This window comes from Centroberyx gerrardi, chromosome 9 (genome assembly GCF_048128805.1).
Source record: "Centroberyx gerrardi isolate f3 chromosome 9, fCenGer3.hap1.cur.20231027, whole genome shotgun sequence".
NCBI lineage: Eukaryota > Metazoa > Chordata > Actinopteri > Beryciformes > Berycidae > Centroberyx > Centroberyx gerrardi.
The window spans coordinates 4,213,442-4,229,691 of record NC_136005.1 but is presented as its reverse complement, the minus strand read 5'-3'; the positions used below and the strand labels follow the sequence as shown (position 1 = coordinate 4,229,691).

Genomic DNA, 16,250 nt, shown 5'->3' with positions numbered 1-16,250 from the left:
AGGATTTCTGGGTTTTGATGTCTTCAAATTTCAGTTACATTTCGCTGCCATTTGGGGCCGCAAACTTGTGACGTTGCAAAGTGCAGCGTCAAATTACTCATTGTTTAAAAGTCTGATGCCAGTGGGTGCGGTGGCTTTTTTAACCGATGAGTCTTTGCTTTTATCTGGGAAATGTTCATTCATGCTTCCTAAGCAGCCGGCTGGTCTTTCCTCCATTTTATGAAGGGAGAAGGTGGAGAGGATGGTCGGTCTGAACCCCATGCTTCCTGCTCCTTTCAGCCCAGGCGACAAGCAGAGTCAGATGGGATGGCAGGATAACATTTTCAGGCACAAGAGAGTGCTGTAAATTATGTTAAACTGAAACACAAGAACTATAAGTTTTGTAATGCTGAACAGCTGCACCCTCTTGTAGCTCTGTGGTAAGGAATCAAATAGCTTGGATTTGAGCAGTGACTCCAGGGTTGTGGGCTAGGCATGTGTGCCATGATGCATGCTTTGCATCATCCATGTATGAACAGTTCCACACTTTGTTTTAATTCATAAGTACTGTAAGCTCTGCTCGAAAATGTTGTTTTCCCCAGCAACTGCTCGGCAAGTACACGTACGATTCTTAGTCAATAAAGGCTTATCGTTCTGCTGTCGCTTTTGTTCCCCTCAAGTACGCTCGACCATGGGGGCACTGGTTCCCTTCAGGAGGAGTTTGGAAAGTGCAAATCAGAACAAGGCATTTTTCAAGCCTTGCTTTCACCCAGTAAACAGAGACGGTGCAAGCCAAAGAATGACTTGTTTACCTGCGGCGAACAAATAAGTGTGGAGTCCTACTTTGATTTCAAATCCTGCCAAATCCTGAGAAAGATTCTTTCTGATACCTTCTCATATACCAAGCTTGTTGGCTTGCTGGAGTGTCTGCAAGATGAAAAGACCTTGCCATTGATGTGAATCGACTGGGTCTTTTAAGTGGCATGAAAACATACTCTCTCTCTTGTGATGTCATCTGTATTGATGTAGTTTCTCTGGCCTTTATCTTTTGTGAAAAGAACAAGGCGATAACGTCATTCTTTCTGGAGGCATTTGTTCGCTTTAAGAGCACGCTCGTCTGCGAAAAGTTTTTAAGAGCCGTTGTGTAAGTTGCGTGCATTTGTGTGTGTTTTACAAGTGTGTATGTGCAGAAGCATGCATGTGCTAGTACATTGCATTTATTTGCGTCACACTCCCAATGTGCACCGGTGTATGAGTGAGTGCGCACAAGGGTAAAACACTTGAAAGAGTGGTTTTGTCTGTGCTGCAGGGAGAAGCTCAAAATCAGACAGCTTGTCTGGTGAAGAACACAGAGCTGGAAGCATCACATGTATCGGTGTTAATAAATTCATACACCTTGGGAACAACTTGCAGTGTACAGACTCTAGCTTTTTCCTTTGCTTTGTATTCTGTCAGGTACATGGTCAAGATTGACTTTTTGTTCTCTGCTTTGACTGGCTGCAGCCTTATCAATAGAGCAAGATGGCATCAAAAGTGGTCTGGCAGCACAATTTTACATTTACCAGAGTGAATTACAATGAGTGAGCAAGTAGGCGTTTACTCAAGGACACTTTGAGCGCACACCGGCAGTTGCGGGGATCAAGGCAGTGACTTTCCGATACGGGACGGTCACTCTAATCCTGGGTTCCCAACATGGGCCGAATATAAAATTCCACGACTTTTCCATGACTTTCCAATAACTAGGTCAGAGCACTTTCATGGCATTCTCAAAAAGAGTCCATTCCTTCCTGGTTTGTTAATGTTGTTTTTCAGCTCAGAAAGGGCTACATGGCTTGGAGAAAAACATCTGAAAACAAATCCTAAAATACATTCTAGCATTTCCCTGTGAAGTGACCCGTTTGTGAGATTCACTGATATTCCTAACCCTAACCTCCCCAGAGAATTCATCTAATTCCTTGAAGTTCCCTACCTGGATCACAAGTCAAAAAATTCCATGATATTCCAGGAATTCCATGACTAGTGGAAACCCTGCCGATCACCAGGCCATCCCAGCATCCCTCAATGGAAGAGGGGGAACCACTTCATCTCTGGAAAAGGCCGCTGAGGCTTCTCTTCTCCCCTCCTCTGCACCTTTCCCCTTTTTGTTATTTATCTTGGCCCCGCGGCGTGAGCCATTTCTCTGCACTTCAATAATAAAAAAGGAGAAGCTTTCCCTCTGAGGGACGGACAGAGTGCGCTAGACTGGCATATCAGTCAGGCGGCGCTGACAGGAGGATGGAGAGTGACAGCGCTCACTCGGCCCCTTTGGCAGCGTCGCGCTCCCTGACACCTGCAATAGACACACCTGTCAGGATCCGCTGCTGTCATGGAGGAGTGGGCGAATCTGCCTGTGTATGCGTGGGTGTGGGAATGTGAGTGTGTGTGTGTGTGTGTGTGCACATGTGCGTGTCTATAGTATATGTCTGAGTATGAGTGTGTGTTTGGTTGCGGGAATGTATGTGAACGTGCGTGCCCATGACTACGTGTGTGTACCTATGTGTGTGTGTGTGTGTGTGTAAGAATGCTTGTGCGCCTATTGCAGTCTTTGTGTGTATATTGGCTCTCTGAAGCCTCCTGGAGCCGACTGGCATGGATGCTCACACAAAAGGACGCTCCTATCTTGGCTCCGACGCCTCAAATTCTCTCAAAGGAGGCTTTCACACTCTCCGGCAGCCAGCCTCACAGGTTTAGATCATGTTCACGGTAGCTAAGCTGCTAGCTTCCAAAGAGGCTCAAGCGCTCCGGTTAAAGTGGTGTGCCCACCGGTGGTAACGAGGGGAAAAATAGAGAAAGACAAGGCTTCGCAGTGTGCAGGCATTAGCCTCCAGTATTTCACCCTTAAAGCTCAAACCAATGACCCCACAGGGGTTCCCGAGCTGTCAGAATCTGCCTGAAAAACCTCTAAATATCTCACAGTACTTTCTTGATCCCTAAAAATTTAATGTGCAATCTGTGGATAGTGTTCAGAACGTGATTCGAATGATAAATGCTGCCCTGACTGAAGCCAAACATCAATGCTGGGTGAACGCTATATATCCATTTTGGAAAAATGCTGCAGTCAAAAATGAATCTCTACTCAAAAACATAACTATTTTGTGAGTAAATGACTTAAGATGACTGATACCTTTAATAGTAACCCCTAATGTGCTTAACTTCAATCAATGTTTGATAAGTGTCTGTTTTTTCAAATTGGGGATATCTCGTTTTGAATCAATTAAATACACCACATTGTGGGTGTAAATGGAGGACCAAACTGATAAAATAAATCAAATAGAATAAGAAATAAGAAAAGGGTCGAACCCCCTGACTGGCTGGGAATACCAGAGTTTGCTGCCTTTATCCCAGGATAAATACAGGTTCAGTTGAACAAGCCATCGTGGTACTGACCTGCCCCCTTGGTCACCACCAGTTTGGGTTTACTCCGGGCTCCATCCCCCTTGGTGGTGTACGCCGCCACCGTGATGGAGTAGGTGGTGTCCGGCTTGAGCCCTCCGATGACCATTTCCTGTGGGAAACAGGAAGGAGACACGGACAGGAGACACAAATGTCAAAATGGGTCTTGAAACTTTCTTCCTTATTTAGCATATCCATCTCGGTAAAATGTCTACTTGTCCTCTATTAATTTTCACGAGAGGCATGCATTAAATCGACCGTTTTCTCTCGGTGTTATGGGAGAGCATTCCATTAAGTTAAAGTAAATCTTCAGAGTTGCCGAGGCGGCGGAGGGGATGTTAGGTATGTAAATATAAAGTAGCCCCCTCATTTCTTTAGCAAAACGCCCAGCCAACAACTTAACTTTGTGATGAACGCATGCTGAACGCGTCCCGGCCACTCGCTGGCAGTTTTTACCTCAGACATTAACTTTCCTTGAGTCCTCTTCAAAGAGGAGCTTCCGATCAATTCTAATGAATCTTTCAAGGGAGCGGGTTTGAACGAATGCGGAATGAGGTTTTTAACAGGCTGGTTGGCAGAGGGATGGGAGAGGTCAATAAAGGTAAATGAGCTATAAGTACTGTCTTGCACTTGAGATGGAATTCACGTCATGCAGAGGGACCGGGGGTTTCAGATTTGGATTTAAAATAATGGTGGAACAAACAAACAAGATCCTGAGTAGGGAGTGACCATCGGGGGATGCGATGAGGAAGCCGTTTACATACACAGACTATCTGATACATTATGTCTCAGTATCATATCTACAAAGACATTTTCAAAAACGTGAGGAAGCGTTGTAGTTGAAGTATAACACTATCTAAGGCGCAGCCACCACAAAGGCATCGCAAAACAACAACAAAGACACAGCAAAATTAAACGATAAATTAAAAAAAAAAAAAATCACAACATACACACCATCACAGCACGAGACGGCACACACACCGTAGCAACACAGCACGACACATATAGCATTAAGCATTCCAGGCACCGAGGGCAGTGGATATTGCATCAGCCGCCATTTTGTAGGCAGCGGGGCAAATTAACATTAGCCATTCCCCCTTTTTTTCCATCGATAGTGCAGGGGTAGCAGCGCTGGGCTCGGCTGACCCGCCGGCTGAGGTGAAACCTGCGAGCCACTTTGTTATCCAAACTTATTGAATACGGACTGGAGGGGTTCTGTAAGCAGTGAATCCAGCCAGGTTGATGCAATACCCACTTTTTATTCCCTTTCGGCTACACAAAGCACTCAGGCGAAACTCCGTACTCACATATTCAGCCGTATCGTCCGTTTCCCACTAACAACCCCCCCCGCCAAAGAGGAGAGTGCCGGAGAGAGCGATTTTTTTTTTTTTTTTTAAAGAGAAGAGAGAGAAAAAAGAGGGAAGAAATAGGAGTGTGAGAGAGGGGGGCATTAGAAATGAAGAGTGGCTCTTCCAGTAGAGGTGTGGGAGCAGAGGGGTGGTGTCAGAAGTAGGTCATTGGTGTTGGGGTGGGGGGTGGGGGGGGGGTGGGGGGGTCGGGGTGTCAGGAGAGAGAGAAGGAGCTTGAAGCTTATGTTAGGGGGGCAGCTGAGGCGAGGCTGAGAGCTGTACAGGTCTACCAGCAGGGCCTTGAGGTGTTTTAATGTGTTATTGTGCAGCTAACAGCGCGTTACCTCCGTGTCAAGAGTTCACCTCCATCAGCAACACCTACAGCCCGTAGTAACACTGTGCTGTAGCTTTAACGCTGAGCTCAACTCTAAATATACATAAAAAAACATTGCAGGGTGCTGCGGCTTCAACCCTTGACTGTTGGTTGCGTTCTCATAATTTAAGCTTATTCTACTGCTGATGCCAAAAATGTAAATGTGACATCGGTGGCATTTGGCCCGGATGGACATTTTCATTCATGTGCAAGAAATAGATTTGGATTCATTCCCTCCCTAAATATGTACTACTGCATACAATTGTTCTTTGTTGTTTACCCTATTGATTCAAGGCTGCAATTTCCATTTGGATGATTGCTACTGTGCATAAAAAGCATGCTTTGGCAGGATTCCTCCAAGCATTGTGTTGACACAAGTTTTGTAGAAAGAAAAGAAAAAAAGACCATTATACAGGCTTCCATTATAGTTCTAGCTGTCAGTGGAGGCTGCTTTTTTTTTGGTGAAATGCTTTCATGCCAATTTTACTTTTCCCCCAGCCACAGAATACTATAATCAGCATTTTTATTTTTTTCAGTCTTCATGTTTGATACAAGCAGCACAATCAGACATTTCGTGGCAGAGGTTGCCATAAAGCAGGGGTCTAGACATTCCTAATAAAAGCCATGGAGGCAGAAGAGGGAGGACAAGGCGAGTGAGGCTTTGATTACAGTTCTTGTTGGGGGCTGAGGGGGAAAGAATATTGCAGCAATATGAAATGAAATCCAAGAGGGGAAGCATCTTGCCCTCACTTCCCATGTTCCTATTTTTTTTTTCATACAGCAATATTTGCACAGCCTCTATATAGCTAGAAAATAGCAAGGGTGAAAGTACACATTTGTGGATCTGTGTGAGCAAAAAGTTCTTTGAAGCGTCTGCTGGCATTTCAGTGTCACAGTATTGTTCCAGCCTGCTTCAACGGTGAAATCTCCTTGATACATGATGGACAAATATATTCTACGGCATAACAATAGATTCCATGGCAGTGTATTTGCAATTTTATGTGAGCAAAAAGTATATTCATGCATTATATCGACATCATGGTATCATTTTGGCACGCTCTGTCGGTGAAATTTACATTTTTTTGTGAGATGATAACTGATTGGCGAGCGTAACGGTAACCGGGTCATACCTGGGCGTCGGCCAGCATGACGTCCTTGATGAGCGGCAGGCCCCGCGACTCGCCGTTCTCTACGCGGACGTAGTGGACCTGGTAGCCGCGGATCTGGCCGTGCTGTTTGCCCGGCGTCAGCGAACGCCACATCACCTTGAGCGCCGTGGAGTTGAGCACCTCCACCTCCACTCGCCTCGGAGGAGCCCCGGGAACTGTGGGTAGAAACAAAGGAGAAAGCAGGGAGGAGGTTACATTCCTCGAATCAGAATCACTGTGTCGCATGTGTTGTTGTTGCTCTGACCTTTGCACTCCTTGCAATTAGTTAGCTTGTAATATTGATGGTGTAAGAACGTAAGCTTATTCTAATGTTGCACTCATTTTAAGTCGCTTCCCATAAGCCCTCAGGTGTAAATGTGAATAGTGAATAGTGAAGCGTTTGGACACACCTGATTGAATGTATGTTCTTCATTCTCTTAAAGGCATTTTGATCTAAAGGCTTTAATGCTTGAAATTTGTATCTTAGTCAAATATAAATAGTGAAGTTGATCCTATGTATGAATTTCTTTCCAAAGCCTTTGTCTTTCCATCAAGGCAAAGGGCGGCTACTTTAAAGAACCTAAAATATAAGATAGTTTTGATTTGTTTAACACTTTTTTGGTCGCTGCATAATTCCATTTGTGTTATTTCATAGTTTTGATGTCTTTACTGTTATTCTAAAATGCGGAAAATAGTAACAATAAAGACAAATGTGATGAGTCCAAACGTTTAACCGGTAGTGTAGAATACATGTACAGGATTTTGTCTTGGTGGTGAAGTCGGTGCAGATCGACAGCAGTGACACAAGTCTGTGCTGGCACACTGTTTATGAGCACAGTGCAATACAGGATGACAAACCAGACCCCCCCCCCTCCGCCCTCCTGTCCCTTCCCATCCCATAGACCTTCTCCTGTCTCCTCCACCTTTTCAATATGTGTCTGTCAGTCTGTCAGTCAGTCAGTCAGTCAGTCAGTCAGTCAGTCAGTCAGTCAGTCTGTCTGTCTGTCTGTCTGTCTGTCTGTCTGTCTGCCTGCCTGCCTGCCTGCCTGCCTGCCTGCCTGTCTGTCTGTCTGTCTGTCTGTCTGTCTGTCTGTCTGTCTGTCTGTCTGTCTGTCTGTCTGTCTGTCTGCCTGCCTGCCTGCCTGCCTGCCTGCCTGCCTGCCTGCCTGCCTGCCTGTCTGTCTGTCTGTCTGTCTGTCTGTCTGTCTGTCTGTCTGTCTGCCTGTCTGTCTGTCTGTCTGTCTGTCTGTCTGTCTGCCTGTCTGCCTGCCTGTCTGTCTGTCTGTCTGCCTGTCTGTCTGTCTGTCTGTCTGTCTGTCCCCAGTGTGCAGCCTTGTCCCTCAGTCATACTGACAGGTCTTTATGGAAGGCCTTGCTGCCGGGCCTCTCAGTATGCCACAGACTGGCCCTTCCTGAGATAGATGTTCACCTCCCGCCGTTAATAAAACTCTTCCACTGAAAAAGCTTCCATTTGCTCTTCGACAAACACTTCACGCCCCCCCCCCCCCCCCCCCCCCCCCCACCTAAATCACCCCCCTGCCCCCCCAACTCCCATTTCCCCATCTTCCCCAGGATCATGCACCAGTCTTGTTTATTACAAAAATCTTTTCCACCTTTTATCCCTGACTCTTATTTCTTCACCTAGCACTTCTCTATCATACGTTATCACCGTAATGACACAAGAATATCTTTCATATTTGGCAGGGTGCTGCACCATTTACTCTTGCACTCCTTCACATTGGTTTCTTGTAACTTAGGCGATTAAACTTATTTCTACTGTCGCACTGTACATTGCTCTGAGAGGCAGCAAAATGCCTAAAATGTTAAGGTCACTGGATATGAAATAGATTGTGGAGAATAGTCCACATCCTTCCTTGTCATTTTATTATTCTACTGTTTTCCTCTTTGATTAGTTTTGTTGTCATTTAGTTTCTGCTATATCTTTACTCTGATTTTTGGTGAGATGTTTTTATAGTCCCTTGGGTTTTCTGCCTCTCCCCTTTTCTGTGGCAGTGTGGCATACAGTATAGTTGCAGAACCAATGTACCGAGTTACACTGAATTGAATGATACGCATGAAATTAATTGCGAGGATTGGAGAGCTCTACATTTCCATGGCCAGAAAGGGCAGTGTGTCTTCTGTGAAGAACGCAGCGTTGTTCTTTTTAACCTTCATTTATCCAGGGATGGTTGAGCACCCATTGCTCTTTTTCAGAACCGCTCTACTTCACATTCATTCAGTAAAATACAATCAGAGTCTTCTACTGTTGCCTCCACTGGAGCAGCTGAAGGTCAACTTGGGCACCTCAGCAGTGTTTGTTGAAGGCTTAGAGAGCGCTTCTCATTCAGCCAATTTTAAAAGCTGGTCTAGGATTTGAACCGGCAACCTGACTAGTCACAATTTTCAATATGCTCCGCTAATATGCTGTCGTAGTGTGCTATCAAGTCCACCAGCTCTCTGTAACTTAGTTGTCCTTGTTAGCCGACTCCTGCCTCTCGTCATGCCCTTTAATAGACTACTCTTGCATTCCAAGATAAGCCGTTGCATCAGTGACACGGATTAACGCACCTCTGTTTCATCTCACTTTAACATTACAATTTGCTCTCTGCAGACGCGCTCCCTCGTCAATCAACTTGCTGATGGACACCCGACCAAAAAGCTTCAGCCTGCTGTTAGCGCCAATGTGATCAACACACTTGTCGTGGCTTTTTGTAGCCCTATCTAAATTCTTAAAGCTGCAATAAGCTAAATTTTCTGACCACTAGAAACCGACAGAAACCGCAACACATTTGTAAATAAAGCACAGCAAAGCCACTGAACTGCGGAGGCCTACTAAGGACGAGCCTAGCAAAGCACGGTGCATAAATGCTAGCTAAGCTAAACGTACCTACAGAAAAGTGTCGCCGGTTACTAGTCTCGCTTTGCAGGTAGCAAGTTTACTAGTTTAACAAGTTTACTAGTTTAATAGGTTTACTAGTTTAACAAGTTTACTCGCTTGCTTCATCGATTCCGCCATTACGATCATTTTTTCAGGAACGGGAGAGGGTGAGTGCTGCTTTTAAACAGCGAGGGAGGAGACAAGCTAGTTTTAAAAAAATGGAAAGCTGAATGGAGCGGGAGGAGCTTCGTTCAGGACCAGAATTTGACAACAAGCTTTAGAAAAGAGGTGAAAACAGCAACACAGCTGGCTGCTGTGTGGATATTGCTTTATATCATTATGTCTCAAGGAAATCTCCACATAGCACAGATTAGTTTCAGAATTGGTTATAAGGTCTGATATCGCTTATTGCAGGTTCATGATGACAGAATCCTTGAGCAGACCAAGTGCTGAATTAAGCTTTAGTGTTCCCCATCAGAAGACATGGCCCACAACACAATCTGTTAGTCGTGGGTCTGCCCGTTAGCCAAGGATATCTCTCATAACCACGATTTAGCATTTTTCATCATGGTTACTTGTGGAGTTGGTCGTCCAGCAGTCTTGATCCTCACCTTTGCTGCGTAATCCATAACGGTTAAGACAATAAATAATCCACATTTGTTGCCTTGTTAGCAGCACTCTCATCCAAATCGATTTTGCTGTTAGCTGAGCAGTGCTTCCAAATGACAGCTGGTTGTACTGTTAGCTTGCGTTAGCAGTTGACTAGTAGCTAGCTACTGCTTGATAAAAAATGGACAAAGGTAAATCTCAAAAAAGGTAATTTTCTCTGCTCGAAATGCCTAAATAAAATTTTGAATTTACAAATTTATTTACATTTATTTTGTAATCTGCTATCAATTGCTTTACCACCAGTTCGCCACAAAAATGGTAGAGAATTGAAGAATTGGAATGATTCACTGGACCAACGCGATGTCAATTTTGTATTCTGGCTGTTGATTGGTAGGGAGGACGTCCTCCCTTGAAGCATCATTTTACATGTTTTTGGCCAATAAGAGATTAGCAGGGGGAAAATGAAATATATTAAATTGATATGGAGAGCCCAGCCCACCTTGCCACCAACACCTCCAGTTCAGACAGATCATTTCCCCTCTGGTCTGCAGGTGGAAGCATTTTAATCAGAATTTCAGTCGTGGATTTTTTTCAAAGAAGAGAGGGGAAATTATTTTATAAATGATACTGAGATTTGGTAATGGTTTATTTCAAGCAGTTATTTTTTTCATATCTTGATATTTTGATTTTAGAGGATGACGATTCTCTTCTGCCTCTATGGACCATATATATTTATCCAGGGACAGTCAACTGAGCACACAGTTGGGGGTTCAGTGCCTTGCTCAAGGAAGGGGAGAGTGTTACTCATCGTCTTTCCCCACAGAACTCAGCCGGTCCGGGGATTTGAACTGGCAACCTTACCGGTCACAAGCCTGCTCGTCTAACCTCCAGGCTGCTGCTGCCTCCATTACTGTACAGACAGATATGGGCTTGCGGTGTACAGGACTCATAAACGCTTATGGCTCTCGGTTGTGCAGCGGGATACTGTTAAAAGCCTACAGATCGAGGCGGGATATGGGGTGTGGCAGCTGCTATAAATTACATGTGGGTGGGTGTGTTTTAATAGCGACACACTAGATTTCCCAAGGGTGTTATATATTGTGGGTGGTCTCCTTTCATACGGTTTACACAGTTATATGGATCCTGTCATCTGTAGCGGAGACTACTTAAAGGATCAAATTCAGAATTAAGTAAAGATAGGAAAATAGAAAGTTTTGATGCAGATATTAATCTTACACCACCTCTTTAGAGGAAAGAATCAGATCTTTACTTGGTTATGATAATCAGTGATTAATCTGAGAATTGTGATATCTTTTCAGTTCTGCGATTAGTTTTCTCTGCAGAAAAAGAAACACAGTACAACGACACTGCAATCAATGGGAATATTTATTGATAACTACTTACTAGGCAAAACAACATGATCTATGAGATTAATGAAATGTGGGACAAATAAGCAGATGATAAAACCAGAAAAAAATGCTGAACTTTGGCGCTAAATAATGAAATGAAAATTAGGAATATTAATTGGCAAGAGTAAATGGAGTTATGGAAGTTTGGGGTCAGTGAAACCAGAGAAATTTGAACTTTATAAGGGATAAAGTAGATTATACTAACTTTCCGAACTGAATTGTGTACCAATTTGGCAGGCTACGGTCAGATGCGTTTTTTTCAGATGAGAGAGTTGAAACGAAGCTTCTGACTTCTCTAACTTTTACTAATTAACATACTAAAATAAACTCGTTCTTGAATAGCTTTGAAAATAATCTTCGCAGACCCTGCGACGATTCTTTCAGCCAACTATTTAGATGTCAACTTGCAAAGTGTTTGCAATAAGACAGAATAATAATGAATGGCAAAGAATGCAAAAATGTCTTTAGCAATGTCTTGCCGTTTTAGCATTGGAGTTCTTAGCTTTGCCGTATTGCAAAGGTTTAACAAAGGGCGAAGAACCTTATAATTTCAAGGCGTGGTTTGGCGGTGCAAGAAGACACTTCAGGGTTTTCAGGTCATGCCTTGTTCACTAATTAATTTCTTTGTTTGGAGAAGGGATCCACCCTAGAGACTTGTCAGCTGCACCCTAGCAAACACTTTGACGTTGACTACATGTTGATACGACCACCTGCACCAACGTTGAAAATGCATGTCAATATATGAAAGTTGGGACAATGTTTGGAGTCGTCCATAGATGCTACCTGCATAGTTTTATGAAATATAAAGATCTTTCTGTTTCGACAAGCCATTATATCATATTGTGAAAATTCCATGCTCATTTTCACTCATGTTGAAGCTGCACATCATATAAAGCTAAAAGGTTGGACTTGACCATCTCCTGCACATTGCCATCCATCAAATGCTTGCTGGGACCCACACACACACACCAACACACACACACACCAACACACACACACACACACACACAATGAAACAAACAAACAACAAAAGTGTAGCCTCTGCCTTTACACTACAGAGGCTCGGGATTAGTGCCAAAAGTGGCTTAAAAGAAATGAGATCCAAGTACCGTCCTCGTCGGTGCGGCAGGTCAGCGGCTCGCTCTCGGGGCCCGGCCCGATCTCGGTGAAGGCGGCTACGGTGATCCGGTACTGGGTCCACTTCTCCAGCCGCTGCAGCAGCACCTGCTCTTCAGTGGCGGGGACCGTCGGCTCCTCCACGGGCTCCCCGCCGCCGCCGCCGGCCTCCGACGGGCCCACCACCACCTGGTAGCGCACCCTGTACCCCGCCAGGGCGCCGTTCTGGCTCTCCACAGGCGGGGGGCGCCAACTTACCAGCAGGGTGGTGGAGCTGGAGCTGCTGCACTTAATGTCTTGAGGGGGGGCTGAGGGCTCTGGTCAGGTGGAAAGGACAGGGAGGAAGGAGGAGGAGGAGGGGGGGGGGGGGGGGAGAGGGGCGAGGAGGAGGAGCAGGATGGGGAGGGGAGGAAGGGGAGGAAGGGGTGAAAAACAAAAAAACAAAAAGATGGGAGAGATAAAGAAAATGATAAAAGGAAAAAGTCCAAACTCAAATAAAAAGAATAAGAATAATTGAAACAAAAAATTTGCAAAACAGAAAAAGAAGGCAAACTATGTTCAAACTAAAAATAAAATCTTGTCAGGCAAATGTCAACATAAAAGGCATAAAAGGACAATGGCGCGGGCATGTGTAATAATGAAGCAAGATGGCTAAACAGACGAGACTAATGTCTGGTAATGGTATTAATTTTAAGCATCAAAAGCTTTTCTAAATCTCGAACCTTTAATAAAGAGAACTGAAGTTTTACTTGAACTGAGGGAATCAACCTAATGTAGTCTGATTTTATTTAGAAAGGTCGACAGATATGCAGAAAATACAAGGTTACACAAAATTATTCACCCTATCGTGTAATGAAATGTGCTTTTGTTCCACAAAGAAAGGTCTCAAAAACATATTTTAGAACTGGGAAAAAGGCATAACTGGTTTCAAGATACCCAGCCTTACTTAACACTATGTGCCGTTTATGTGTCCTGTAGTGTGGTATAAAGGAGGAGGGTATCTGACACTGGCTGGTCCAACTAAGCCTTTTAGGGCCTGTACTCAATACACTAAACCTGAGACCTGAGTCCAATAGTCAATGCCAATCGTTTGTTTCAGCCTGCTTGGAGTACCAGATGGGAAGGGATTAACATCTATTTTCCATTTTATTTTCAGGCACTGAGCTGAAGCTTTTATCCTGAGCAACTCTATGAGTGAGCAGGTTGGGGCTCGGTATCACGCTTAAGGACACTTCAGCTCCTCTGCACATCAAAGCCCTGACCTTCCAGTTACGGGACAGTCTCCCCAACCTGCTGTCCACACCAGGAACATTCAGATACTGGCATGTACATACAGAGAAAATTAAGCGAAATCAATCTGAAAACATTTTCAGTGTTAATTTTCATTGTTAGTTTAACTGAGTAAAGTTTCTACCAGTCATTGCCTTGTCTTGGTGGCAAATGGTATCCATCTGGCTCCTAATAAGTAGGCTAAAACAAAGTATAAAAAAGTATTTGCAAATTTGCGATCTTTAAAACAGAAATCTCAGAAGCTAAATTAATCTTATTTCTCTGTATGAGTAAACAGGAAAAGTAGTGGAGTCTGCCTTTTTTTTTTACTTGTAATAGTATAAAAGCTTTTCAACACAGCGGCTGTTTTTTTTAATGTGTGTGAAGTGTTCTTCCAAAACATATTAAAACCTACACATCTGTGAACTTCCTAAATCAAACTCAAAGCCTCTCCCTCCTAATCTGTGCCAAGCTCTTACAGCTTGTGCTCGTCGAGAGAGTGTGCTGTGCAAGGAGTGATAAAACGTTTCACTTCTCATCCAGAGTTTGGCATTATACGGATAAAAGGACATGTATGAAAATATTTCTATTCAAGTCGGGTTTCCTCTATCTTTTCCGATGCTCTTGTTTGAGAATAAATTCCCTCCATCTTGGGGTGACAAGCCCAGTTCATTATTACATTCTCGTCTGTTATGTAAGGTAACAGTACCAGAATAATCAAAAACAAAAGGAAATCATATCAGAAAAAAACATTCCACAAACAGCAACCCAAGAAAAGAACTTAAAATGAAGCCCATGGAAACAACAAAACGCAGCGTGTTCTCATTCCAAAACAAGGGCTGGAGAAATAAATCATGAACTGAAGGAGGGTACTGGGAAATGAATTTCTCTGTAACCCAGGTGACTCGAAAGAAAGAACCATAACAACAGTTAAGGTTCAAAAATGACAACTCATAAGAAAACATGAAAAAATAGGATACTCAGCATAAACGGAAAATAAGAACGTTTAACTTCTAAATAAAAAGAAAGAAATCACAAATACTGTCTGCATCATACGTACCTGGCTCCCACAAATACTAACTTTTTAAGACTTTCTTACCACCAGCACCTGACTGCAGAGCGTGCTTACTCTGTAGTCAGTGAGCCGAACGCTTTCCCTCTCAAAGAGCGCGTCGGATACTTCAGAATCAAAGCTAGCCCCATTTTCGAATTGCTTGACAACACCATTATATTTGAGCTATGTCGGTTTTGGACCCATTTCGGGTTGTTGGAAGGGAAAGAGTTGGCTCTGTGCTGTAGCCAGGACTGTTTTATTCTCTTGTATCTCTGGGCCGGAGGGTCCACAAGACTGTGAGAGCGGAAGCCGTCGGGGGGAAAACCTACTCCCGTAATATTCTCTGTACACAAACATCTTTCCTTGTTTAACAATTTGTTAAAATAAATCCCATTTCATAGCACTGTGCCTATGTATCACGGTGAAGCTCACTGCCATTTTGAGAATGCCAAGACACAAGAACAGGGGTAGCAAGACGGAAAGCTTGTATTGCTGAATTCATAAAAGTTTAATGATACTGTTCTGACTGCGGTGCCGCTTTGGGTAGGAGAACAGCTTTAAAAAAAAACAAACAGGGGTTTTGACTATCAGAGAGGCCTCCTCCCCGTCAAGAGATATAGGACTGAATGTTCCAGCACACAACAAATAGGACAGGACCACAGCCACAGTCCCCAAACCCTTCTCTGTGTCCAATGGGCTTATTTACTTACGGTCTTACTGGATTTTGAGCCTTTCAGCTTCTTTTCCTCCACTCATATTGTATTTGCAAACTCCCCACGTCAAGAGTGATTGCTCAGTTCTCAATCTTTGCGGTGCGGAAAAGGGCTGTGAATCTGACAGGGGCTGGGCTATCGCACTGCACAGGCCTCCTCACGCCTGATAAGGGCTTAAGACGGGCTGGGGCACAGCTTTAGTAAAGTGCATATCCCATGAAGGCCAATGGTGGGATTATGGATACTAGAACTATACGACAACAAAAGAAGAAACTCAGCTAATGCTTCACTTGAGGGTCTTTTGAAGCTTCCCTGAAAGAGTTTCTGAATGCTATTTGACAAATAATTAGTCATGTCTGTATTCACATCCTTCTATTTGACTTTTAAGTCTGTTGTGATGTGATTGGGAGCTCTGGGTACGAAGTCTGCCATGTTAAATACTGGTGGCATACCTAATCATTATGACTACTTCCAGATGAAAACTGGTTTTAGGGTGACATCTTCAATGGACACAATGTCTGCACATCATTGCTAACAGCTAAGCTACACAGGCCATTACTCAATGCCTGTTGTCAACTCTTGCATTGACACAGATTGTCAATGCTTTTAGCATCAGAGTCTAAGTACATGTCTGCATTTGCCTTGCTTTTTCATCATCAGCGTCGAATGACAGGATGTTCGTATTTGTAGATCATTAAGGAATTAATCCCTGTCGATGCCAAATGGTCGTGCTGGGGCTCATACAAATATTCCAATATATCTAAAAACCTCCCGCAATTACAGTAAGTGGGGGGCTAAACTGCTTGTTTGGCTAAATACAGAGGATTTAGAATCTGCCACTTTAATTTGAGAGATAAAGCTCGACTGGCCACTGCCAGCTTCTAGGTATAATCTAAATGTGTAACAAAGCCTGACAATCCA

The 16,250-nt window shown here is 43.8% G+C and overlaps 1 protein-coding gene across 1 annotated transcript in view; it reads right to left on the bottom strand.

The window, feature by feature from the left end:
• ptprsa (protein tyrosine phosphatase receptor type Sa) overlaps positions 1–16,250 on the bottom strand; it is a 296,738-nt gene that overhangs the window by 65,500 nt on the left and 214,988 nt on the right. The window contains exons 12-15 of the mRNA XM_078285725.1: positions 12,287–12,610; positions 6,264–6,457; positions 4,719–4,745; positions 3,406–3,523 (exon numbers count right to left, since the gene is read on the bottom strand). Coding sequence (XP_078141851.1) covers positions 3,406–3,523; positions 4,719–4,745; positions 6,264–6,457; positions 12,287–12,610 — 663 coding nt within the window. The remainder of the gene's footprint in view (positions 1–3,405; positions 3,524–4,718; positions 4,746–6,263; positions 6,458–12,286; positions 12,611–16,250) is intronic.